At 60.6% G+C, this 24241-nt stretch overlaps 2 protein-coding genes across 5 annotated transcripts; one reads left to right on the forward strand and one right to left on the reverse strand.

Moving 5' to 3' along the window:
- The first annotated feature begins 124 nt into the window (after positions 1-124).
- On the forward strand, positions 125-17603 carry PACSIN1 (protein kinase C and casein kinase substrate in neurons 1). 3 transcript variants are annotated; one of them, XM_030473032.1, is made up of 10 exons: positions 125-272; positions 11499-11631; positions 11979-12135; positions 12269-12504; positions 12668-12823; positions 13166-13341; positions 13650-13770; positions 13851-13975; positions 14202-14395; positions 14739-17603. In XM_030473032.1, the coding sequence occupies exons 2-10, from the start codon at positions 11569-11571 to the stop codon at positions 14846-14848; spliced, it is 1338 nt and encodes a 445-aa protein (XP_030328892.1). In that variant the 5' UTR covers positions 125-272; positions 11499-11568; the 3' UTR covers positions 14849-17603. The 3 variants fall into 3 exon arrangements, with proteins under 3 accessions (XP_030328892.1, XP_030328891.1, XP_030328893.1); XM_030473031.1 differs by lacking the exon at positions 125-272 and adding an exon at positions 5472-5574; XM_030473033.1 differs by lacking the exon at positions 125-272 and adding an exon at positions 11132-11237.
- A 1376-nt stretch (positions 17604-18979) lies between these two features.
- SPDEF (SAM pointed domain containing ETS transcription factor) lies at positions 18980-21451 on the reverse strand. 2 transcript variants are annotated; one of them, XM_030473040.1, is made up of 5 exons: positions 20997-21451; positions 20288-20485; positions 20161-20208; positions 19569-19709; positions 18980-19479 (listed from the first exon to the last, which is right to left on the reverse strand). In XM_030473040.1, the coding sequence occupies exons 1-5, from the start codon at positions 21430-21432 to the stop codon at positions 19301-19303; spliced, it is 1002 nt and encodes a 333-aa protein (XP_030328900.1). In that variant the 5' UTR covers positions 21433-21451; the 3' UTR covers positions 18980-19300. The 2 variants fall into 2 exon arrangements, with proteins under 2 accessions (XP_030328900.1, XP_030328898.1); XM_030473038.1 differs by having other exon boundaries at positions 19569-19712.
- Positions 21452-24241: the final 2790 nt, after the last annotated feature.

Raw genomic sequence — 24241 nt, forward strand, 5'->3', positions numbered from 1 at the left:
CGGAGACCCCCTCGCCGCCACCGCCAGCCGGGCCCCACGGGGCTCCTGGCTTATTCCCATCCATCTCCATCTCCACAGTCGCGTTTTCACCTTGTGCGGCCAAGGAGTCGTTACACGGGGGCGGCGATTGGTTGGCTAAAAATGCTTCCCTAATCTCCATGCTGATCTTTACCCCCCTCCTCCCCATCTGCCGTGACCTTCCTACCGATGTGCAGAGCCAGCCCCGGCGAGAGGCAGCCAGCCCCGCTCTGCCGCGTTCCCCACGTCCAAAGGTACCGCCAGCCCCGCTCTGCCGCGTTCCCCACGTCCAAAGGTACCAAAGGTGCGGCTCCCGGCAGGTTTGGGGCCAGGCGGGAGGTTGGCATCGGTGGGTTGGCCGGGGCTTGCTGCAGCGAGGGCTGCTGGCACACACGGGAATGGTAGTGGCACTGTCCCCAGGTAGCGATGGGATGCCGGGGCTCGGTGCGCTATGACCGTGTGGTCGCCCTGAGTCTCCTCCGGTGGTCCCTGGCTGGTGGGGGGGTTGAAATGGGCTCCTAACCTGTGCCAATGGTCGCTTGTTGGGAAATGAACCCCACTTTAGCAGAGCAGCTCCCTGGCTTAATTTAGGCACTTTCCAACTCCTGCTGGGTTCCACTGAGTGGGGCTCGCTATCCATCTCCAGTGTGTGTGTCCCCCAGTTTCGGGTTCGCCTGTTCTTCCTGGCCTTGCGGCGTCTCCGTCGGGTGGGAAGGCGCTTGTGGATCCCACAGGTCCTACCCGGTTGTTTGCGCCTCCCAGGGCACCCACAGTCTGGAGTGAGCCGGCAGCGAGAGGCAGGGGGTCTGGCGAGGGTCTGGCGGGGGGCAGAGCTCCTGGGGTGTCACGAGAGGTGGCACCATGGGGCTGTGGGACGCAGCACACATCAGCCCTTGCATGGCCCTGCTCTGCACGCTGTGCCCATCACCCCATAGCCCACCCAGGGCTCCCGGGGGGGTTCGGGGAGTAACTCTGGCCCCACACACTGACTTGTGGGGCCAGGGATGCCCCAGGGCTGCGCTCGCCCTGCCAGGCTGGGGCTGGCACCGCTGGTGGATCAGCTACTCTCAGCCCTGGGCGTAGGGTCCCTCCAGCCCCCCGCGGATGCATAAAGGGCTGGGACCCCAGCAGGGACAGCCTGTGGCCAGGTCTGGGGGCTGGCATCCCCCCCTCACCTCTCTGGGATACGTTTGACATCGTCTTACCCGGTGCAAAGCCGAGGCTCCTGCTCCAAGCCCCACGGTCGAAGGGGTTCAGCTGCACCAGCAGCCCCTGCCCAGCTCCCGGGTGCTCTGAGGCCGAGCTCATGGCAGAGCCCCCCCAGAGCTCCCTAATCCCCTCAGCCGCAGGGCACGGCACCGCGGCACTGGGGCAGCTGGCAGGAGCTGAGGCTCTGCAAGGCGGCTTAGGCTGAGCCTGGGCGCTGCCGGGGGGCTCTGCCTCCCCAGGGGCCAGCGCTCACCCCCCCAGGCCGCGCTTGCGCCGGGGTGTTTGCTCTGGAGGCACACGGGGCATTAGAGCTGTGATTTTGGGACCGCACTAAGGTGAGCAGAGTGGTCGCAGGGACCACTGCAGGGAGCAGTGGGGTCCCTGTGGGGTGCATGGGGCTGGGGGAGGATCATCTCCTCTCCCTCCAGGGTTGTGCCTGTGTGTTTTGTGTCTGCCCAGGCAGAATTGGAAGCTGGTGCAGCCCTGGGGCAGGAGGGACGCAGCACATCCCAAGGCGCTGGAGCTGCCCGTGCCGTCCTGGGGCTTTGCTACCATTTTATTGCCTCTTTTCACCCTCTCTGGGAAAGCAGGGATAGAGCTGGGGGCAGGAGCAGCCCCTGGGTTACTGCAGCAACTCTCGGGAGGAATGCATCTCCCGGCTCATCCCAGGGAGCGGGATTGCTGCCTTTGTCCGCCTGTCCTGCCGCACTGCCCGCCTCTGCCTGCATCTCCTCTGGCACCTGCCTCGGAAATGGCAAAGCAAGCGCTTTGCTAAACGGATTAGAGCTTCCCCGGCAGCCCCTCGGGCTGCTCTGGCTTCCATCGGCCCCGCACCGCCTTCCCCAGGCAAACCCATCCCTAAGCCACGCATTTGGAGCAAGGCCATTGCCACAGCACAGCCAGGAGACCGCAGCACCGGCCCCAAACGGGGACTCGGTGCCACACTGCGGCTCCCGTCATGCCTGATCCCAAAACCCTGCCTGAAACCCCGGGGGTCCTTTCCACTTCCTGGGGTTTTGTGGTCTCTTTGCCACTGTCTCGGCTGCTGCTGATGGTGCTGACTCTGGCCTGGAGTCTGCACTGGTCCATGACTTGCCCCCTCCTCTCCATCTCTCCCTGTGTGTGTGGCCACCGAAGGGGCTGCAGCAGGACGGGAGCTGGGTTTAACTGTAAAAGGATTGAGGAAGGCAAGCCTGGGCAGCTGGCAGGCATCAACAAATGACGTGCACAGGGGCAGGGCAAGAAAGGGAACATCAGTAACGTGCATCTGCACCGGGGCCACGTCCTACAGCGAGCCAAAGCCTGGGTTTGGCCCTGTGTGGGAATCCTGCTTTCCAGAAATCCTGTGTCCTCAGCCTTGGTTGAGGACAGGCACCACCCCGTGCCAGGGCTGGGATGGAGCTGGGCTCCTCTGGCACGGGAGGCAGAAGGAGGAGACCTTATCGAGCAGCTCTGCCCAGGGACAGACTTTGTCCCGGCAGGGTGGCCAAACCAGCTGGTGTTTGTGCAACACCTTGAAGGCAAACACAGGACCCTCCCGGGCTTCTGCAGATGAGTCTTGGATAGGGAGAGGCCGCATCCAAACGGCAGCTTCCTGCAGGAGCCGAGCCGGCATCTGGCTGCCCTCAGCGTGGCACGGCATGGGGGGAAGGAGGCAGCGAGGCCCCAGCACCGCACCGAGCTCCCCGCAGCATCCCAGGATGAATAGAGCCTTTATGTCCCGTCCCCAGCCCCTTCCCCGGAAGGGCTCGGGGGGATGCCCCCAAGGCCGGTCATGAGCAGACAAGAAGGGGATTGTTTTGGTGGGAGTTGGGTGTCTGGCAGCACCTGCCCCGCGCTGGGGCCCTCCACAATGGCTGCCTTTCTGTCTGATTGCTGCAGAGCGGCCAATTATCCTCACTGCTAATTAGAGATGCAAAATAGCTTCACTTGCATTCTCCCAGCAAGCCCGAGAGGGCTCCTGGGACCGGCGGCACATCCGCGGTGGGGGCACATCCTGGGCATGGGGTGAGCACGGGGGCACTGGTCCCATCCGGCCCCATAAGCCTCGAGGGCAGCCAGATGCCGTAATGCTCCTCTCTGCCCCTGCCATCGAGTGGGAAGGGGCAGCGGGAGGCCATGGATGGGCTCAGGATAAGCGGGATGCTGGGATCCTTCTCTGCCCCCCACCCCAAGCAGCCTTCCCTGGAGCACCCATGGACTTGGGGGCTTTCCCCTTGCTCCCAGTGCCAGCCGGCTCAGCAGAAAGCACCGTAACCAAGAGCTCTGCCGTGGTTTAGGAAATGCATTTTGCTTTCCTTGCTGGGGAGGCAGATGGGATCAGGCCCCTGTTGAAATTCCCCCCCGTTATTCATGTAAAAGCTGGTATTTGTGGCCGGGTGATGGGCAGAGCGGCTGATAGCTGGTGGCATTTCTCTCCTCCCCTGCCCGCACCAGCTTGCTGCGCAGGCAGGCTGCTGGCAGCCGCAAGAGCACAGTGTGGGCTGATTTGCTGCTCTCAGCTTGCCATGGTGCTCACAGAGCCGTAATTTCAGAGTGGCAAGTGACATGATAAATCAGGGCTTATTTCCTGCCAATACTGGCTGCTGCTTCCCACAAGGAAACTTATTTTATAGGAGGGGAAATGACTTATCGTGAGGAGTAGTAAGCAATGGGATGGCGAGAGCCAGGGAAAAGTTTGTCGTGGCCGAGTTTGTGGTGGAGGAACCAGCCGACATTGCAAGAGCCTCGTACTCTGGAGGCAGGTTCCTGCCTGCTACCAGCACTGAGCTGCTGGGGAAGGAGACATGAGTCAGTCCTACCTGCATGGGCCACATCTACCACAAAGCTGGTGGCAATGGGGCTATCAGCACTGGAAAGCCCTCCCAAATCATTGAGGCCCCCTTGTCACCCTCCTGAAGAGCAAATCCCAAGAACATTTGCTCCTCTGCACTGCAGCGACCCTGCGCTGAGAACTGTCAACTCCTTGCACGCAGGATGATGCCCAGTTGATCAGCACCCTCCAGTTCCTTGCTCTGAAATGCCAATGGGCAAAGATCCCCTGGCACCGGCAGGAACCACCACAGTCTATGCCTGCTCCCATGTTGGGATCGGGGAGCATCACATTGCTGTGGTCCCACGCACTGCTGCCAGCTGCAGCCGGGAATGAAATATTTCGGGGCCCTTTCTGCCGCACCGAGCTTCATTAAGCTGTGGAAGGCGCTTGTCAGGGGAAAGCTGAGCCGGCGTCGGAGTCTCCTGGGGCTGGGTCACATTCTCTGGGCAACCCGATCCTGGCGGCAGCGGCCCCCGTCAGCCTCATTATTGTGGCTTCTGTGGGTGGCTTCGGTTACTCGGCTGGAAGCTTTCCCCTCCTGCTGGCTTTTAATTTCCCTGACATCACCCGCGAGCTGGGGCAAGCATAGACCCGGTGCACTGGGGCAGTTGAGAGCGGGAGAGCCTGTCTGCACCCCCACCTGCATCCCCCTGGCTCCCCAGCAGCCCCAGCCGTGGGGCAGGAGGGCTCCAGCCTTCTGCTCCACTCTGGGACCTGCATCCTGTGCCAAGCCCCAGTGACCCCAGGCACAAGCCCCTGTGCTCAGGAGGAGGCAGATGGCAGCAGGGAGGGAGCTGCCTGGCTCCATGGCCTCAAAGAAGCCTTTGGGGGGTGCAGCCCCTATCACCCCATCACCCCTTCCCTAGCCCTGCTGGGTGGAAAGGACAGTCTCTGCTTCTCCTGCCAGCCTTTCCCAGCTGGCACATTTGGCAAGGAGGCGGCACCGGCTGCTTCTCTGAAGGCGTTTTTGGGGTGTTTGTTCCTGCAAAAACTGCGTCTCAGCCCTAAATCCCTCCCTGCACCCCCTTCCCGGGGCCATGGAGGTGGCAGAGCGCCCAGGGGAGCAGAGGAGGGAGCGCATTGCTCTGTCCTGTCCTGTGCAGGAGGGACAGGGGCCGAAGGAGCAGCAGGACGAGGGTACCCCGGCGGTACCCTCACTCAGCTCCCCAAAGAGCCTCCCGGCGGTGCAGCCTGAGGGGGAAGGACCCCGTTTGCGGCCCGCAGCGGCCGCGGTGCTCCCGCAGCACCCCATGTAGTGGGTGGGCGCTGTACTCGGCCGGGGGTGCAGCGTGGAGCATCCCCCGCTCTTCCCCGAGGTGCGGGCCATGGTCTGCCCGCGCCCCCGCCTTCCCCCGGCGGCTCTTCCAGCCTTTGCGGGCAGCGGCTCCATCCCGGTTGCCATGGCAACGGGCGGCTGCAGGCAGGGCGCGTGCCCGCGGCCGTGCGCGCCCCCGCGGCTGGTGCGGAGCGGAGCGGAGCGGCGCGACCGGCCCGTCCCGCCGAGCCCGGCGCAGCCCCGGGCCCCGGCCCAGGTAAGCGCCGTCCCCCGCGGGGCTTTGCGGGGGGAAGGGGACGCTGGTGCCGGGGGTCCCCTGTGGGGATGGGGCTGCGGGTGGGAATGGGGCTGCGGCGCGCCGGGGACCCTTGCGGGGATGTGGGGAAGGAGGGGGGGGGATGCTGCGCAAGGCCGGGTAGCGCTGTGTGGGTTTGGTACCCCCCCTGCAGCCCCCCGCAGGACACGGTGTCCCCCGGGCCCTTCTGCAAGCTAGGTATGCGGGGGGGACATGACCTTCATCCTGCCTGTGCACCTCCTGGGGTGCCAGGGCAGGGGACACCCCCTCTGCGCCGCCACCGCACTCCCGGGTTTGTGCCTCAGTTTCCCCAGCTGCAAATGATGGGGGGGATTGTGCTGTCAGTGTCATTGTGTCCCCCTGCCCAAACGAGTGCCTCACTCCATCACCGATGGCCCTCTTGTCACCCTAGCTTCCTTCTTGCTCTTCCCCTTCCAATCCCCCGACCCCCCCCGCGCTTTCCCATCCCTTCTTTGAGCCCCCTCCGGCTCCACGTCTCCTCCTCCCACCACGGGCAGCTGTAATCCCATCGTCCCTTCTCATCGCCCTGCTCCTGGCAGCCCCATTTGCCTCCTGTCACTGCCAGCCCTGGGTCTGAGCTGCCAAGATACAGGCGATGGGACACCCCCTTCCTGTGCCAGTGTGAGACACTCTAATGTCCCCCCTCCCTGATGCGGAAGCGAGGGGACAGCACCGCCGTATACTCCGCCACCATCGTTTGCTACTTCTTGGTTTAATTGCAAACCTCATATTTGGATTTCTGCCTAAACCCTGCCCCTGGGACCACAAAAATCCCCGCTCGAGAGCCCGAGCATCCTTGTTTACAGTGGCAAGCTAAGGTGGCAGGCTGAGAGAGGCTGCAGAGTTGGAAAGCAAGTGGAAACCCTACAAGCTGAGGCTCAGCCCCATCTCCCCCAGGCCTGAGCGTATGCATGGGGTTGACAATCCTGCTTCTGCACCTTGCTGTGGTGCCTGTCCACATTCCTGGCACATCCTCAGCTGTACCTGAGCTGGGCTGCAGCTTCCCTGGAGAGAAGCACTTGCAAATGCCATGCATATTTCCAGAAATCTTTGCATAAGGCTTATGAAATCCTTGGAAGGCTTGGATGGGTGTCCTGCGCTCTGAGCAGGGTAACTCTGGGGAGTGCAGGAGGAAGGGGAAGGTCTCTGCAGAGCACACATGAAATGCAAAGCTGTTTTCTGCCAGGGCTTGGAGGAAATGCATCTCCCACCTACTGCAACCCGGCAGCGTGGCCCCCACCCCAGACGGTGAGGTGGTGTCCTTCCATCTGCATGTGGCTCCCCGTGTAATGTTCACTGAACGCCTCTGCAAACACTCTGGTTTTGGGGAGCCTGCATGCCCTGACCTGGCAAGTCCCCCTCCAATCCTCAGCTCCCCCTCGTCAGCGCAGGCACCCCCAATTGGAAAAAGGCAGGCGCCACAGGCGCATCCCACGCAGGATTCATTGGAGAAGTGGTTCCCAGATGTTTCCCACCATTCCCTATGTGCTACCCCCAGGGACCTGCTGCCCTCACAGCCACCTCGTGCACTGCTCCAGCAACTGCGTGTGCCGAGTCCAGACCAGCCCCACGGCACTGCCCTGGCCTAAATCCCATGGAGAAGCACCCGTCGTGTGGGTGACTCCCATCCTCTCCCATCTGGCCGCGGTTCTGGCTACAGGATTTGGCTGTTTGCCCCAGGGCTCCAACCCTGTTTGTGTAGCAGCTGGAAGGGTTTTGCCAGGGGATGAAGGATGAGGCCCTGATTGCAGCCTGCTTGCATGGAGCCGGCAGCTCGGGAAGGGCCCAGGCTCACCTCCCGCCTGGCCTTGGGCTCATTTTGATAATGAGGGGGCAGGACGGGTGATCTGGCCGCTCACGACCCTCCCGGCTGTTCAGCCTGAGCCCTGGGTTCGCAGCTCCTGCCTCCTCACGCTCCTGCTCCTGCCTCCTTGCCCGGTGCCAACGTGAATCAGCAGCACCCGCTTAACCGTTTCCTTGCAGGGTCCATATTGGCTCCGGAGGGGGAGGACAGTTCAGCCATGCCAGAGCTAACCCCCTCTGCTGCCACCCTCGCCAGCCCTGTGGGAGGCTTTCCCTTGCTCCAGCCCCATGGATTCACGTACCAGCCCTGTGCCGGTGGGAAACCCTCAGCCACCCGGCCAGGTCAGAGCTGAGCAGCAAACCAGACGGCAGCTCCGGCTGCTGCAAAGCCTCTTGCAGAGTGCATCGGTGTCACCAGCTTTGCCTGAGGACCTGCCACCGTGCCAGGGGCATCTCACCCACCCGTACTTGGCCACAACGGGAGCAGCACGTAGGCGCTGGTGCCTGCAGTGGATGCAGTGCTGAGGTCGGGTACCACCAGCAGCTGATGCAGCAGCACGGCAGCCCCAGAGCTGCCGCGATGCGGTGGGAGATGCTGCTGCCAGGCTGCCCTGGGCTTTTTTGGCTGTTTCTAGTCCGTTTGTCTTTCCCATGGACGGTTTTAATGTGGCCATAGCAGTGATGTGTTGCGGTGGCATTTGGTGCTGCACTCCCTGACAGACCCTCGACCAGCCCTGTACCAAGATAAGGGAGAGCAATGACCTTCCCCATGGAACCCCAGCCTGGCTCTCTTCCCCTAAACCCCTGCATTCATCCTCAGCCTCATGCTTACAAAAGGAGCAAAAATGCAGCAACTCTTTCACATTGCAGCCCCATAGATGGTTTGATTTGACAGGCCAGGTTAGTCCCAGTGTTTGATTGCAAGCAAACCAGCTCAGATCATTGGGTCCTTTCCAGTTGCTGAGCTTTGGCTTTACTACTGGGAGGGCCGGGGTAACTACAAGGCAACAGCACACAGCAGACTACCTTCCCATCCCCAGCTCATGTGCTCCAGCCAGAGCCCTTGGCTGGCCTGTGGCTCTGTGTCGGGATGCTGCGGCTGCGGAAGGGCTTTGCACCAGAGGAGCCTCGCGTGTTGCACTGGTTTGTGCTATGTTGGTGTCAGGGAGCTCCTGCTTGCTGTGATTCCCGCAGTGGGGCGTCCCTCTCCCTGGCTGCTTTCACCAGTGATTGCTCCCTGGCTCCCCTCCTACAGCAGGGCTCGCACCCGGCCCTCTCACATTCAGTGCAAAGTGTGAACCTCCTGCCTTGGGACAGAATGGGGACAGGGATGGGAGCACAGGGTGCTCCTTGCAGCACATCCACCACCATCCTGCTTTGGCAAAGGGCTCTCTGCAGCAGGAGAAACTGTACCAGGAGGCTCTGCAGCCCCTCTAGCCCTGGGTCCCCACCAGGTTCAGTCAATGTGCAAGCAGGCAGGATGGGGACACATTCAGGCAGCTGCCTGTTCCTTGTGTCACATCCCCATCCCTTGCTTTTTGGCTGCAGCAGAGATGCTGGGGCCAGGGCAACCAAAAAAACCTGGAGGCAGAGCAAGCTGCCTCCCGGCTGCAGCATCCCTGGGGCTGGGGCTGGTGCCTGGCACCTCACTGGGGACCCCAGAGCCCAGGATGGGGCACCCCCATCTGACAGCACACCCCAAGGCCACTGCACTGGGGGTTGCACATGTAACGGCGGTGTTATGGCTAAGGCAAAGCTGTGGCAAAGGCAGAGAGAGCAGGGAGAGATGGGGGCCCTGCTGCTCCCCTCGGGCCCACTCGCCCTTCCCCAAGCAGTGCTTGGCCCAAAGCTCTGCAGCTGCTCTGCCAGGGGCAGGGACAGCAATCCTGGGCTGTGTGGGGACAGGGCGCTGCTGGCTGTGGGGTACGGGCAGCTCTGGTGCCCGCAGTGTCGGCAGCACCAGCCCTCTGCATTGCAGCACCTCCTGCTTGCGCAGGGTCGGCAGCCGTGTCCCTGGCCCCCATGGAGGGCACAGACCCCCCCTGCAACGCCAGCAGGAGCTGTGTGAGATGAGCTGCGCCAGTGCTCAGCACTGAGCAGGCTGATGGGGACAGAGATGCAGGGGGGCGGCTGCTGCGGGAGCAACCCGAGGGCACGCAGGAGCTGGGGCAAACTTCACCATCACTTGATGCCAAATGCTCTGCGGCTTCTCTCCAGCAGCCCCGTGGAAACATGGGGCTGTAGGGGGGGCACTGCAAAGCCCCCTTGGCCGAGGGTGCCCGAGCAGCAGCGCGTGGCTGGGGCTGGCAGCTCACCGCCACCCCTCGGCTCGGCTGCCAGCACCGGGCATCACCGCAGCCGCCTTGATGCGAAGCGATGGGCTGCGGCAGCGGGCGCGGGGCTGGTGTGTGCCGCAGGGCAGCCTAAGCACAGGGGGCACACGCATGCGACAGGGGGTGTGTGGCAGGAGAGCAGCGACAAGGCAGCAGCAATAGCTGGGGAGTGATGCAGAGCCAAAAATAACCCCCAGGCTGTGGCTCTGACCAGGTGGCACCGAGGAGCAGGAGCTGTGGCAGCCACGTCCCGCAGTGCCTCAGGGATGGCTGGGGCCGGGTCATGCGCCCATAGATCCCAGGGCACTACACTCAGCTATGGATGAGCTCCCCCCCCAGGGTCCCTGTCCCAGCCCTAAGCAGCATGGGGGCTGTCACCCCAAGGATGCCCTTGCCTTGCCAACGCAGCCTCTGCAGCAAAATGAAGAGCCACAGACCAGAGACACAAGCCAAGTCCCCGGTGCCAAGTGCTGCACCATGCCCGGGGCTTGCAGGAAGGGCAGCCACACGTGGCACCCTGCGGGTGCTGTTGGAGCTGCGCCGCCGGGTGCTTTGCCACTGCTGCAGGCACGCCGGGGCGGCCCATGGGTGTCTGTGTCGGGTGGGGAGGGCGGTGGGTGCCAGGCTGGCGCTTGCTGCTGCCTGCGCTGTGCATCGCTGCGGTCCCCCCTCCGTCAGCGTCGCGGCAGCTGAGCGAGGGACAGTCACGCGTTTATTTTTAACTGGCTGGGGAGGGCGGGCAGGATTGGTGCCTCCTTGGTTATATCACTAAATCCCTGCCAGGGCCTGTTAGTTCCAGCACAGTGAGCCCTGTGCCGCGCTCCAGTAACCGTTTCAGCCCTCCATCCTCTTGCGGCCATGTCCTGCCTTGGACCATAGGCTCCTCGGGGCCAGCTGTGTGCACAGCTGGAGAGCTTGGACCGTCTGCTCCCCATGGGTGGGCACTGGGTCACCAGGACCCCGTGCCCCCAGCTCTGGCCTCCCACCCCATTGCCCACTCCCAGACACAGGGCAGGATAGATGGCCAGGTCTCCCACCACCTGCTCCACCTCCCCAGGGGAAGGGATGGTGTGTGGGGATCATGATCCCACTCCCACAGCCCTTTTGGGGACAGAGCAGGAGGAAACCGGGGCGGTTCATGGCTAGTTTGTCCTCATCCCGGTGGCAGGTGCTATGCAGGACAGGGCCAGCGCTTTCCTGTGGGAGCACTGTCCGAATCCAGGGCAGGATGGGGATGCCGATGATGCTTATGGCCACCACAGCCCCCTCTCTATCCCCACAAGCTGCCATCGTCAGCCACAGCTTTCGGCAAAGCGGCAAAGGGTTAAGCCGTGCAGCGGGGCCACGTGATGCTCCAGGGATGCCGTTTTTCCGAAGATCAGGACGGATTAGGGTGGAATATCCAGACGAGCATTTCTTGGGTGGTGCATCCCCCCCTCCACAGCCCCTCACTGATGACCCTGGCTGGTGAGCTCCCACCGCCATCCCCACCATGTCCTCTCCCAGCACCGCGGCTCTGGGGCAGGTTTGGATGGCACCAAGCGGGTGGCAGGCGCTGGAGGAGTCTGTGGTCCAGGGCTGGAATGGGCACCATCCCCATGCCCGTCACCATCCCCATCCCTACCTACCCCCTGCAGTCGGATGCTTGACCCATCAACCTGCTGTGGGCAGGAGCGATGGGGGTCCCCTGCTCAACCCCCACCATGACTCCCCTTCTTCTTCCCGCAGTGCATGAGGCTGGTGTTTGCCCGAGAGCCACCCAGTGCCCGCACGGACACCCCAGGCAGCACCAGGAGCCATGTCGGGTTCCTATGACGAGTCAGCGGCGGCCGCAGAGGAAACGACCGACAGCTTCTGGGAGGTGAGTCCCAGCCATGCTCTGCTCCCATGGGGCCCCCACTGCCATCAATGCAGCCAGGGTGGCCCCGGGTGGCAGGGGAAAGTGCTGCCTGCAGGCATCCCTGCCATGGTGGCTTGGGCATCCAAGTCAGTTCTTGCTGGAGCTCTCACCCTTGGCTGTCCCCAAGGGGTGCAGAGCAATAGAAGGGACCAAAAAGAGCTGGGTTTGAGCAGCCCCAAAGCAAAGGCTCCATCCCTGAACCCCCAAAGTGCCTGGTGCCACCTCCATCCCCACTGCAGGCCCACTGGGGCTGAGCCGGGCAGTGTGGGCACAGCTCCCATGCCTGTCTGTCCGCGTCCCCCTCCCAGGTGGGGAACTACAAGCGCACAGTGAAGCGGATCGATGATGGGCACCGTCTCTGCAATGACCTCATGAACTGCGTGCATGAGCGGGCCAAGATTGAGAAGTCCTACGCGCAGCAGCTCACCGACTGGTCCAAACGGTGGAGGCAGCTCATCGAGAAAGGTGCCATTGAGAAATGGCTCCCCCAGGACAGCCGGGTCCTGCGGGAACCAGTGCACCATCACACCTTCACCTGGTAGAGGTGGAGAGGGTAAGGGCTGTGCGGTGATGCTCAGCTGTCCCCTCTTCCCCCCAGGTCCCCAGTACGGCAGCCTGGAGAAGGCATGGGGTGCCATCATGACGGAGGCAGACAAGGTGAGTGAGCTGCACCAGGACGTGAAGAACAGCCTGCTGAATGATGACTTCGAGAAGGTCAAGAACTGGCAGAAGGATGCCTACCACAAGCAGATCATGGGAGGCTTCAAGGAGGCCAAAGAGGCTGAGGATGGCTTCAGGAAAGCCCAGAAGCCCTGGGCCAAGAAGCTCAAGGAGGTGAGAAGCACAGCATGTCCTGGGGTACCCATTCCATCTCCTGGCTCCAGCTCTGGGTGCCAGGTCCAGGCTGGGAGAGCTGGGTGGCACCTCCCTGCAAGCAGAGGGATGGGCAGGGAGCTGTGACTGCTCCTCTAATGTGTCTTCTCTCTCCTCTCCACAGCTGGAGACAGCCAAGAAAGCCTACCACCTAGCATGTAAGGAGGAGAAGCTGGCCATGACCCGGGAAGCCAACAGCAAGGCAGATCAGTCCAACACCCCCGAGCAGCAGAAGAAGCTCCAGGACAAAGTAGAAAAGTGCAAGCAGGATGTGCAAAAGGTGCGAGCTGCTGTCCTGCTCCGGGCCATCAAGGCATCGGGCAGGGAAAAGCGGTGGAAATAACCACCGTGCCCCTTTTCCCCCCATTCATTCCCATCCGTACGCTCCTGTAGAAGTGTGACGACTTGCAGATAGTGCTCAGGGGAGTGTGAGCAGGGCAGAGATTTACCCCTCCTATTGGGGCAAAATCTCGCCAGTAACAGACTGATTTCACCCACAGAGGCTCTTGTCTCAGCCTGGGCTCCCCAGCACGGCAGCCTCCAAACCAAGCTCTCTCAGCACCCAGAAAGGGGCTCCGAGGTGCTTGAGGTATAATCAAGGTACCCTCCTGCACCTTTGCAGACTCAGGAGAAGTATGAGAAGGTGCTGGATGAGCTGAATAAGTGCACCCCGCAGTACATCGAGAGCATGGAGCAAGTCTTCGAGCAGTGCCAGCAGTTTGAGGAGAAGAGGCTCAACTTCCTCAAGGAAGTGCTCCTGGACATCAAGAGGCACCTGAACCTGGCTGAGAGCAGCAGGTAGGTGCCTTCTGCACTGGCTGAGCAGAAAGTGCCCATGCGAGGTCTCCTCATGCTGCTTGGGAAGCAAATCAAGCCCTGGAGGGACCGAGTGCTTCCAGACAACCCATTGCCTGCAATACACTCTTGGGGTTTCTGGCCAACACCATGGTCACTAAGAGGTACCGGAGTGGCAGGAGGCCTGTGCAGGGGTCTGGTGCCCCCAGTGCCTTGATTAGGTGACACTGCCTGGGCATGTCCCCCTCTAACCCCATCCACAGTGGGGTGCACCCTACCTGCAGCACCCTGACCCCCATCTCTCCCTGCAGCTATGCCAACGTCTACCGGGAGCTGGAGCAAACCATCCGCCTCTCGGACGCGCAGGAGGATCTCCGGTGGTTCCGCAGCACCAGTGGCCCCGGGATGCCCATGAACTGGCCACAGTTTGAGGTGAGGCTGGGCACCCCGGCTGTGCTGGCAGCCCCACGGGGCGGCCGGGCACTCAGGGGCTGGTTGCTCTGTGCTTGCAGGAGTGGAACCCGGACCTGACGCACACGATAACGCGAAAGGAGAAGCAGAAGAAGGGCGAGGGGGTGACCCTGACCAATGCCGGCAGCGCGGGCGAGAGCGGGGCGCCGGCGGGCGAGCGCGGGAGGTGAGGGCCGGCGGGGTGGGAAGATGCCATGGGAAAGGCATGTGCAAACGCTGCCAGTGCTATGGGGACATGGGATGTCCTTGGTCCTGTCGTTAGCTGGAGTGATGCTGCAGCCACTGCTCCCCTGTAGCCTCAGGAAAACTGCAGCATCCTCCCCAGTGCCTGCCCAGTCCTCCATCCCCTGCCCTGTCTGACAGCTCCTCTCCTTCCTTTCCCCCCACCCCAGTGTAAGCAGCCATGACCGCGGGCAGACCTACAGCGCTGAGTGGTCCGACGATGAAGGCAGCAACTCCTTCAACACCAGCGAGGCCAATGGTGGCACCAACCCCTTCGACGAGGAGTCGGTGGGGAAGGGTGTGCGGGTGCGGGCTCTGTACGACTACGATGGGCAGGAGCAGGATGAGCTCAGCTTCAAAGCAGGTACGGTCCGTCGTCAGTGCCGGGTTTGCTGGAGCTGCGGGTCCCCCACGTTTCGGTGTGAAATCCCTCAAATAACGTCTGAGTTATCCCAGCCCTTCAGGAAGCTGAACTGGCAGAAGGGGCAAGGCACAAACTGAGCCCAAACCCAGGTGGGACTGAAGAGGTGGTGGGATGAGGCGCATGAGGTCTCATGGATCACCCCTTGCCTTCCTACCCTACATATCAGCATGCTCAAGATCAGTCCTAAAAACCCCCAGCAGCTCCATCTAGGGGAGAAACAGGGTGGTAGACAAAGTTCCCACATCTGCCAAACAATCCTCTCCCCTTCCACCTTCCTCCCCAGGTGATGAATTAACCAAACTTGGTGAAGAAGACGAGCAAGGATGGTGCAAAGGGCGCTTGGACAACGGGCAGCTAGGTCTCTACCCCGCCAACTACGTGGAGGCAATCTAAGTCTTGTGGTGTGCTCCTTGTCGCCGTCAGCAGATAAATCCACCCTCCATTGTCTCCATCGCTCCACCAACCAGCCATGTTGCTGTCTGGTCCTTCACTCCTCACAGTTAGAGATTTCAAACATATTTTCCGACCAAGCTTTTATTTTTTTAAGAGTTGTCTCTGAAGAGTATTTTGCATAGTCGCTTTCTTCTTCTTCTAAGATAACGTGAAGCGAAAGATGATGTCGTCTGTTCGTCTGCGTTAGTTGATCTTTTTTCTGAACAAAAAGCCGATACCTCAAGATCTTAAATCCCAACCAGTGAGAGCGCTCCTGACCGGTTGGTTTTTAAAGATACTGAAATCATGAGCCGCCTTCTGATTGGCTGGAACTGTTCCGAAATGCACAGCGCTGAAGCTCCTGGGACTAATCAAATTCATCCCAAAACCCCAAGATGGATTGGAGACTGACTCCATGCTTCGGGTGTTTCCACGTTCTTCTCCCCAGTTCATCCTCCCTCCCCAAAGAAAGGGAACGAACATCGCCTCCGGCCCTGCAGCCACCCGGCCCCATCCGCAGGCAGGTCCCTGCTCCTGGGCAGGGCTGACGGCAGATTCAGATGCCCAGATAAGGTGGGACCAGCCCTGCCATGGAGCTTGGTGGCATCTCCTCAGCTTCCTCCTCCTCCTTGTGGCCGGGTTGTCGAGCCGATGCCCCACGTGTGCTGCAGAGAGCAGCATCACCCTTCGTGAGGGCAGTTATCCAGCGCACACTGGCTCCGGCTGGGATGGCCGTAAGATCCACCTCTGTTCGCAGAAGGACCCACCTGGAGAAGGACCCACTGCAGATCAATGCTGCTGGAAGCACCTTCACACCCAGCCTGGGCTGGTGGGGATCGGCTTGGATGCTGCTGGGGACAGTCCCCATCCACCCCCTTCCTGAAGAGAGGCAGGAGCAGAGCAGGGATGAAGGATAAGCAACGTCCAGCCTTGCACAGTGCCAGCAGGAGCTGCAGCACCCAGAGGATGAGAAGGCTAGGTGCAGGCAGCAGACCCCAGTCTGGGCAGCAAAGCAGCTGCCTGGTGAAGATGGTTGAAAACAAGACATGCCAAAAGGGGAACGGATGCAAGCTTTGCCCTTTGCTTCTCCCCAAAGGGCTCTAACCCTCCTGCACTTGGGTTCTGCAACCGGCCGTGGCATGGATAGGAGCCCCTCAGCACCCAGGGCTGCTGCCACCCAGCACAGTCACCCCGACCCCTCTGCCCCAGGCATGTTTGCTATCCCGAGCTCTTCCCTACAGATCATCTCTCTTTTTTTTTCCCCATACCATCCACCCTTAGCAGCATCAACGCCCTCATCTTCCTGCACACTCCTCCCGCTCCTCTCCTGCCCTCTCTGTTGGTTTGTGAATTTTTTGGCCCCAGGGATCAAGTGTTCTCAGGAGGCAGGATTTGCACCATGTGTTGGGCACGGTGGGCGAGAGCCGCGCTGCCCCTCGCCCCTGCCAGGTATGCAACCGTGAGAGCAGAAACCACAAAAAACAGTCAGAAAAAACCCAACCAACCACCTGTCTCAGCAATGCACCCCAGTTTTTTGTACATTGATTGTGTAATTTAAGAAGTATATATATAATATATATATATATCGTGATTGTAGTACCGTGGATACAACAACAAAAAGCAGCAAGCGAAAATAACTGAGCTCTGTCAGCGTCCTTCGGGTCTGGGTCCTCGTGTGCCTCCGTGCGCCAGTCTTGCCCCCATGGAGGAGGCTGTTGGGGTTATGGACCCCCCACACCCTGGGGAGCCACAGTTGCAGGGAAACCCCCACCCAGAGGCTTTGGGGTGCAGTGGGATGGGGACTGGGGTGTAGTACCAAGGGACTGAGAAGGGGAGGAGCAGCTACCGCCTTTGGGGACTCCCCTGCCAACAAGCCAGGCAAAGCCTTGTGAAAGCCACAGGGTAAGTCAAAGATAAAGCAGTTTCTGGGGTTGTTCCCAAACCAGCAAAGCAGCAGCCCCCAGCCCAGCAGTACCCGGGCAGGGGGAGACAGGGAAGCCCTGGCACAGCGAGTTGGTGCTGGCAGAGGTGACAGAGCCTCTTGGGATCCCTGTGAGTCTTGAAACCTTGGGAAAAATGACCTGTCCATTGGCCAGGACAGACCCATGGACAAGGGGGACAGGGTGGTGAGAGCAGGACCCTATGGGTTATGGGGGTACTCCCTGGGCTCTTGATGGAGAGGGGCCAGAGAAAAGGGATTTATTTCCCCTTGTTTAAGGGCCGGAGCTGCAAGAGGTTTGGTGAGAAACCCTGAGTCCGGCGGCACTGGCTGCGCACCCTGCTGCAGTGGGATCTGCTGTGCCAGGTCCCCACATCCCCACGTTCACCCTCCCCAGCTGGCAGCAGCTCGCCCCCCTTCCTGCTCACCTTCCTCATAGTGAAACACAGCCAAAGGACCTGTGACAGAGACATGAGATTTGGGGCACCAGCACCGCCAGCGCATCCTCCTGGTGCTTCCCGCACTGGCTGCAGGAGCATCGGTTGCACACAGGAAATCATAAGACACATTTTTCCAGAGGCCAAGGCAGTTTTCCTCCTTGCTCTGTTCCTCTCCTCCCTTCAGTGCCCTCCATCCCTCCAGCTGGGATGCTTGCAAGGCTGGAGGAAGCGTGTCTGCTTCTTTGCCATGTAAACAGTATGAAACAGGCAGAACAAACCCCAAAAGGCAGGAGCCATCACTGGCAGCTATTTTAAATTAAAAACAAAACACCAAGAACCAGGGTTTTTCTTCCTTTAAAACTCCCACAAAGCATCTCATGGGTCCCTGGACCACCCATCTCCTCGCACCATCTGAACCTAAACTGCAACTTGCCGCCAGCCCAAACCAAAAAGCAAATAAACAAATAAAAGAAAATATAATATAAAAGATCAGCATCTCCAGGTAACTCAGACTGTCATGAAATGTGCAGTTTAAGCAATCCTCCGGTTTCTGTCCCAGTCCAGGCTTTGGGGGTTGCATTTCAGATTTACTGTCCAAAGGGAAACGGCAAATCTGCCACCTCCCTTTTCCAAAACTCTGGAATCAGGCAGTCCAAAAAATGATAAAAATCCAAACGAAGGGAAGAGCTCTGTGCCAGGGACATGGGGGCTTCGGGAGGCTCTGGATGACCCCATACCCAAGGATGGGGTCCCAGCTCAGGGGACACCCCCACTACTGCAGGGATACCCATGGTGGACAGCCCTGCGCCCACCTTCTACAGCTGCTCCCTTTGCAAAATGCCCATTTTCAGCCCCGAATCTCTGCAGAAGGGCAAAGCAGAGTCTGTTCCCAGAGTGGGAAGCAAAGGGAGGATGTGCCCATCTGAGGGGATGCCTGTGGTCCCCAGGGCACAGCTACCCCATTCCCAGCACCCCTGGGTGCTGCAGTGCTGCTGGTGCCAGGCTGCTCCCGCATGGGCATAGCCAAGGGCAGCTGCAGGTGCCCTCGTCCCTTCAGGTGCTATTGTCCCAGCTCATGCCTGCGCTTTGTCCTCCCCAAACAATGGCTGGGGCGATGCCACCCGCAGCCAGCACCCGGGATGGAGGGGAGGAGGGATGGACAAGCCTGGCCCACTGTCACCACAAAATGCAGGCAGCCCCTTTCTTTACAGCTGAGGGTTGAGGTGCAGCAAAGGGCAGAACCCCCCCATGCTGACCTCCACCCTGAACAGGGCTGAGGGCCAGGAGATGCTTTGTTTAGGGTAAATCCAGAGCAGCCCCACTGCAGCGCACAGGGTCACTCCTAATGGGTGCTGAGGGCAGCCGGTCCCACAATTGGGCTGGTAGTGACATGGGCACAGGCTCTGACCGAAGGGGAGTGTGGTCCTGATGCTCTTGTGTCTCCTCCAAAGCAGCTCTGGGGCATGATGGCATGGGGATCTTGAGGTCTCCAGCTGGGACGTGTCTTTGGCCCCTTGTCCTGATGATGCCGTGGGGCTGTAGGGTAAGAGGACAACGTGCCGGGGCAAGAGACCTGAGGGTAAGACTCCTGCATCCCCCAACTCTTCCCCTGGGTGACCCCAGCCACTCTCCCACTGTCAATCCCTGCCAAAGAACACCAAGGTTATGGGGAGCCCCATGACAGCCACAGATTTATCTGCCTTGATCTCACCCTGATCAACCCCACATCTCCGCTCCGGTCCCGCATCCCGTGTCTACCCTCCCCTGGGAGCACTTGCAGGAGATGAGGGCTTGCACAGTCCCTGCCCCGCACCAGGGCACGCTGGTGGCTGTCCCTTAGCTGGGGACTCATCCGTCCTCTCCGAGGCTGGGTGGTGACAGGAGTCCCATGGTCCATTGGCAGCAGGTCCTGCGGGATGGAGCCTCCCAGCACCCTGGTCCTTGGCGCTGGCAGGTGGTTTCTGTGGCTGGGAGGCAGAGGGAGGCAGCGAGGGTCCCCTGTCCCTGCTGGGGCTCAGCTGCCGCTGCCACCGCTCAGACCGGGTGCACGAACTGGTAGACCAGGCGCTGGGAGATGTCGGGCTTCCGGATGATGCCTTTCTTGTAATACTGCCGGATGGAGCGGCTCAGCTTGTCGTAGTTCATGGCCGGGCGGTTCTTCCGAATACCCCACAGACGTGCCACTTGTGCCGAGTCCTCGATCTTGAAGATGCCTGGGAGGGGAGCAGGGCCCGAGGGTTACAGCCTTGTCTGCACGCCCCCAGACCCACCAGTGCCACCCCGGGGCCTCCGGAGCACCCACCTTTCTCCTTGTTGAGCCAGCGGATGAAGCGGCCGTAGTTGTGGGGTTTCAGCAGCAGCTCTTTGAGGAACTGCCAGAGGTGGATGGGTTGGCCAGTGCAGGATGAGTCCACCTCGCTGTCTGCCCAGCCAGCATCACCTCCTGCTGTGGAGAGGGATGGGTGAGATGAGGGAGGAGAGAGACCGCGTTGCTCTGCACCATCCTGAGGACTTGCATTAGCTGGGAAACCCCAGCTCAATGCCTGTGCATCTCTGAAGACTTAGACCAGGCACTAGGTCTGGAAACACCGTTTTCTCCTCACCGTCTTGGAGTTGGGAAAACAGCTCCATCCGGCCCTTGCACAGCCCCACAGGGACTCACAGGGTGCGGGACAGGGCTGGCAGGAGTCTTATGGCCATTTCCCCTTGGAGAAGGGGGCAGACAGCCCAGGAACTGCTATGGAGCAGAGGGAGTACAACCACATGGATGCTGCTGCAGCAGCTGCTCCCACACACCAGATAATGGCAATTAAGCAGGGAGTGACCTCCCAAATACCCCAGACCTGTCTGGCGCAGCAGTGAGGCCAATGGAGCTGAGCCCGCACAGAACTCACCGCAGTATCTCATGTCTCCCGGGGTGGTTTTTTCCTTCATCCAGGCAGCTGGAAGGCAGGAGCGGGCAGTCAGAGGAGCATCTCCCACTGTGCAGCATCACCCACCCTCCCAGTCCCTGGCACCTACCAGATTTCCAGATGTCGAGGTGTGCATGCAGGATGTCACCGCAGGCAGGCGAGCGCTGGCAGAACTGCTCCTCGGACATGGCACAAAGGTCCTTTCCCGACAGCTCCTGGAAGGACTTCCCGATCTGCGGCAGCCGGTACTGGTGCTCCGTCCATAGGATCCACTTCTGCACATTGCCAGGGCTCCAGTCCGCGGGGTCTGGAGGCAGTAATGCCCCAAGGAGGATCTCGGTGATGCCCAATGGCAGCAGGACCCCAGGGAACTCGGACCTGGGCTGTCCTGCTCCCTTTGCACCCAACCCTACCCCTGGCTCAGGTAATGCCAGCTGCCTCCAGGCTGTCCCCAACCCCACACGCTCCTCTGCCCATTCCTAATGTCCCAGGGAAAATGGGACAGCAAAAAGGCTAATCAAAGTCCCACTGTCTGCTCCTCACTACCATGCACCCTCCCCAAGATGCGTGTGTGAGGCTGAAAGGCACCTCAATATCAATGCCCTGGGAGGGGAAGGGACACCCAGCTCCAGGCAGGGGACAGGCTCAGCATCAGGTTGGCGTGTCCCTGCAGCTCCCTGGCTCTGTGCTCACGCTGTTACCCCGCACCCAGGACAGGGCTCTGCGCATGGCTTTAGCTCCCGCTCCGGCACATCCCTCCCTTGCTGCACCCCACTGTGGGGCTGACCCTGCCCCAGGCAGGGCTGTGGGACACTGACCTGCGGCGATGTTGAGCAGCTTGCAGGCCGTCTCGATGTCCTTCAGCACTTCACCCACCACCATGCTCTGTACCTGCTCCAGCGAGTGCTCCTCCAGGGGCAGGCTGGCCTGCAGGTCCCCTTCGGCCCCCAGCCCCAAGCCCTGGCTGTCGATGATGGGACATTGCTCCGGCTCCTTCTGTGCCTCCCCTTGCCCACCTTGGGCACTGCTTTGGGATGGCTCCCCCATGCCCTTGGTGGCCCAGGCGATGTCCTCAGAGTAGAGCATGTCGAAGTAGTGCAGGCAGACAGCGGGCAGTGGTTGCTGGGGGGTGTTGGGGGGGCTCGGGCTGCCCGAGCAGCCCCAGCTCCGGGTATGGGGGTCCCGTGCAGCAGCGTCCGGCCAGGCAAGGCGGCCGGGGGGCAGAGCACTCAGCGCGGGGCTGGCGCTGCCCATCGCTCCGCTCAGCGCTGGCTCCAACCCTGCTGGAGAGGAGGAGAGGAGAGGAGATGCTCACCCCAGCACCGATTCCTGCCCTCCGCCCAGCAGCCAGGCACAAAGGGAGGAACTAAGCCTGTTAGAGGGGAAAAAACATCCAAAGAGACCCACGGCACCTTGCAAGCCCCTGGATGAATGCAGGCTCGGGATCAGCCATGGGGCTGGGGGCTGTCCTGGTTTGGGGAGGACACGCTGCAGCAGACAGCAGGGAGAAGCAGGTCCCAACCACCGCGGGCTTTTAGGGTGTCCCCATGAGTTACACACCGGGTGGCAGCAGTTCAGCCCCAGTCCTGTGCCTCGCAGGGGCTCTGAGGACCTGCTTGGGCAGCCCGTGGGCATCGGAGGATGCCTAAACCATACAGGCACATTTCTGCGCATGGAAAACATGACCTGCTGCTTTCACCTGACGATGCCCCTGCACAACAGTGCCCAAATCCAGCGCTTCCAGACTGGGGACTGAGCCCAGCTCTTGGCCGTTGCTGCCAACCCCCAGATGAGAGCTTTCCTTTTACTCCCTTGCAAGAAAAACTACCCAAAATCAGCCCGTCCCCATCTGTCTCCAGCAGGCGGGAGTCCCGGAGGCCATGGAGGAGAGGATGAGCCTGCTGAATTTCCATAGCAACACCAGGGAACAGCTCCATCCATGGAGAAACTTCCCCAAAAGACATCCTGAGGCTTTGGGAAGAGAAAGCTGGTGCCAGGGGAGAGGCTGGACGTGGGCACAGCACTGCTGAGCCCCTCGCCTGCTTCTAGCATTGCTTTCTACAAGAAGAAAACAACCCCAAACCAAAATGCACCTCAAACTGGTGATTCAAAAGGAGAAAAAGCAGCAGCTTTTGCAACGGAGGCTGCAATGAAAAAAACAGGAGTGTGCAAAGCCTGAACCAATCCCAAACCCTGCCAAGAAAACCGGGCAGCCCCCAAAGGGGAATGGGGAACAGTGGCCAGGGAAAGGGGGGGTCCCTGTTTGCTCTAAGTCCCAGCTGGGGAAAAAAGAATTTAGAAGACTGAAGAGGTCGAGATGGCCCCACTACACCAACTGGGGAGCACTCGCCGTGTCCTGCTCTCAGGGAAGAGTCAATGCAGTTGCTGCGGATTTTAATACCCCCAGAACGGGGGTTTTAAATGGGTTTTGAAGCTCTGCATCACCTGCACCATAAGGAAGCTCTTCCCATCATTTCATCCTTGGAAAAGCCCCAAAAGCTTGGGAAAACACATGGAGGAACCACGGACAGCTAAAGAGCACCCATGCCAGCCTGACCCTATGGGGACCCAGGGAGGGGTTGCGGGTTTGGGAGCTGGAACCCAAGTCCCCAAGGGGTTTTGGTGGCACCAGCGAGGAGGAGGGAGAAGGGGTGTGCACCACCACCCAAACAGTTTCCCTGAGAGATGGCGCTGGCTTCCAAACCTCTCCTTGATTTGCTCTGGATTAAAAGAAGAGCTTTAGAAGATCAGTGCTAAATCCAGCCTCACGCTGCTCCCGGCACAAAAGGGAAGTGGTAACAGCTTGTGCAGCTCCAGCTTGATTTACAGCACTGGCCGTGGGGGCTTTCTGGGGAGAGAATGGGGGTCTTGTCCCTAGTGTCTGTGGGATGCTCTGGGGTCGTGGTGCATCCTCTGCTCCTGCAGCCATAAGCTAGACACATGGAGGAGCAGGGCTGTGGAGCCATCCTGGGCACAGGGCAGGATGACGGCCCCATTCCCACCCTCTCCCCCCTCCTGGCTGGGACCAGAAGGACCCGATCCCTTGGCCCGAGCAGCCACCGTGCAGCCGGTGCTGTACTCCCAGGGCGGGGGCCCTTGTTTGACTTTCTCCCGCGCTGGCACGCAGGCGGCTGGGCTGGGTGCGACCTGTTTGCTCTAAGAAGCCGCTTCCCTCTCTTGTCCCGTTGTGCGATTCCCTGGAAAAGCAGAGACCGGAGGGGCAGCCCCAGGTGCAGAGAGATGCTCACAGGGAGCACTGACCCATATGGCTCCCCAGAAACCCCCACGTGCCCTGCCCAGGCTTGCTGGTCATTGCATCAGCCGTGGCAAATGCTTTCTGGCTCACGCATGCTGCTGATAGTGAGCACGGGCTTTGCACCAGAGCTTTTGCCTGCAGCAAAGCCAAATCAGCGCAGCCTCGTGCTTGTCCTGCTGCTCCGGGCAATAGAGGAATTGATCAGGGAATTGGTTCTTGCAACGCTTACACCCCGCCATGGGCAGGCACGGCTCTGGCACAGCGTGGTGGAGGAGCAGACCCCAAACCAGGGTGAAGCCATTGAGTACTCAAAGTGTTCTCCATCCCCACAACAAAGCTCTACCACTAAGGGCACAGTTGGAGGTACCCGCTATTCCTAAGCCCCAAAGGGCACCACAAGAGCTCAGCCCAAATGGCTCCAACAGCAGCTGAGAAAATGAACCTGCATGTTCCTTTCGAGCCAAAAGCCCAGGGCTGGAACAGGGCTCCTGCTCTCCCCAGGGGTTCAGGTGGTGCTGGGTCATGGCTCAGCTCCACGGGGTTGCAGGGACTCAGCCCCATTCCAGAGCTGGGAGAAGCAGCGGATGCTGCAGCTGAGGGGTCTGAGGATGGGGACAATGATCTCTATCATCCTGAGCTCTCCTGGCAAACACAACCCACCATTGCTCAGGGTAGTGACACAGGCACCAGTGATGGTGCAGAGCTGGGATTAGCCCTTGGAGCAAGAAGAATTAAATAAATAAGAAATCTGCCCAACCACCACCCTCAAACAATGAGCCTGTTAATTAGAATTAAATCTGCAGTTAA

Source organism: Strigops habroptila, chromosome 18, assembly GCF_004027225.2.
Source record: "Strigops habroptila isolate Jane chromosome 18, bStrHab1.2.pri, whole genome shotgun sequence".
Taxonomy (NCBI): domain Eukaryota; kingdom Metazoa; phylum Chordata; class Aves; order Psittaciformes; family Psittacidae; genus Strigops; species Strigops habroptila.

Bases quoted from the DNA above. Each gene is read 5' to 3' on its own strand.
- PACSIN1 (XM_030473032.1), top strand. From the start codon at position 11,569: ATGTCGGGTTCCTATGACGAGTCAGCGGCGGCCGCAGAGGAAACGACC. The intron at 12,505-12,667 runs GTGAGAAGCACA...TCCTCTCCACAG, and splicing joins GGGCCAAGAAGCTCAAGGAG to CTGGAGACAGCCAAGAAAGC. The intron at 13,771-13,850 runs GTGAGGCTGGGC...CTGTGCTTGCAG, and splicing joins TGAACTGGCCACAGTTTGAG to GAGTGGAACCCGGACCTGAC.
- SPDEF (XM_030473038.1), bottom strand. From the start codon at position 21,432: ATGGGCAGCGCCAGCCCCGCGCTGAGTGCTCTGCCCCCCGGCCGCCTT. The intron at 20,486-20,996 runs GTCAGTGTCCCA...TACTGCCTCCAG, and splicing joins GCTGCTCAACATCGCCGCAG to ACCCCGCGGACTGGAGCCCT. The intron at 19,713-20,160 runs GTGAGTTCTGTG...CCCTCTCCACAG, and splicing joins GGGAGACATGAGATACTGCG to CAGGAGGTGATGCTGGCTGG.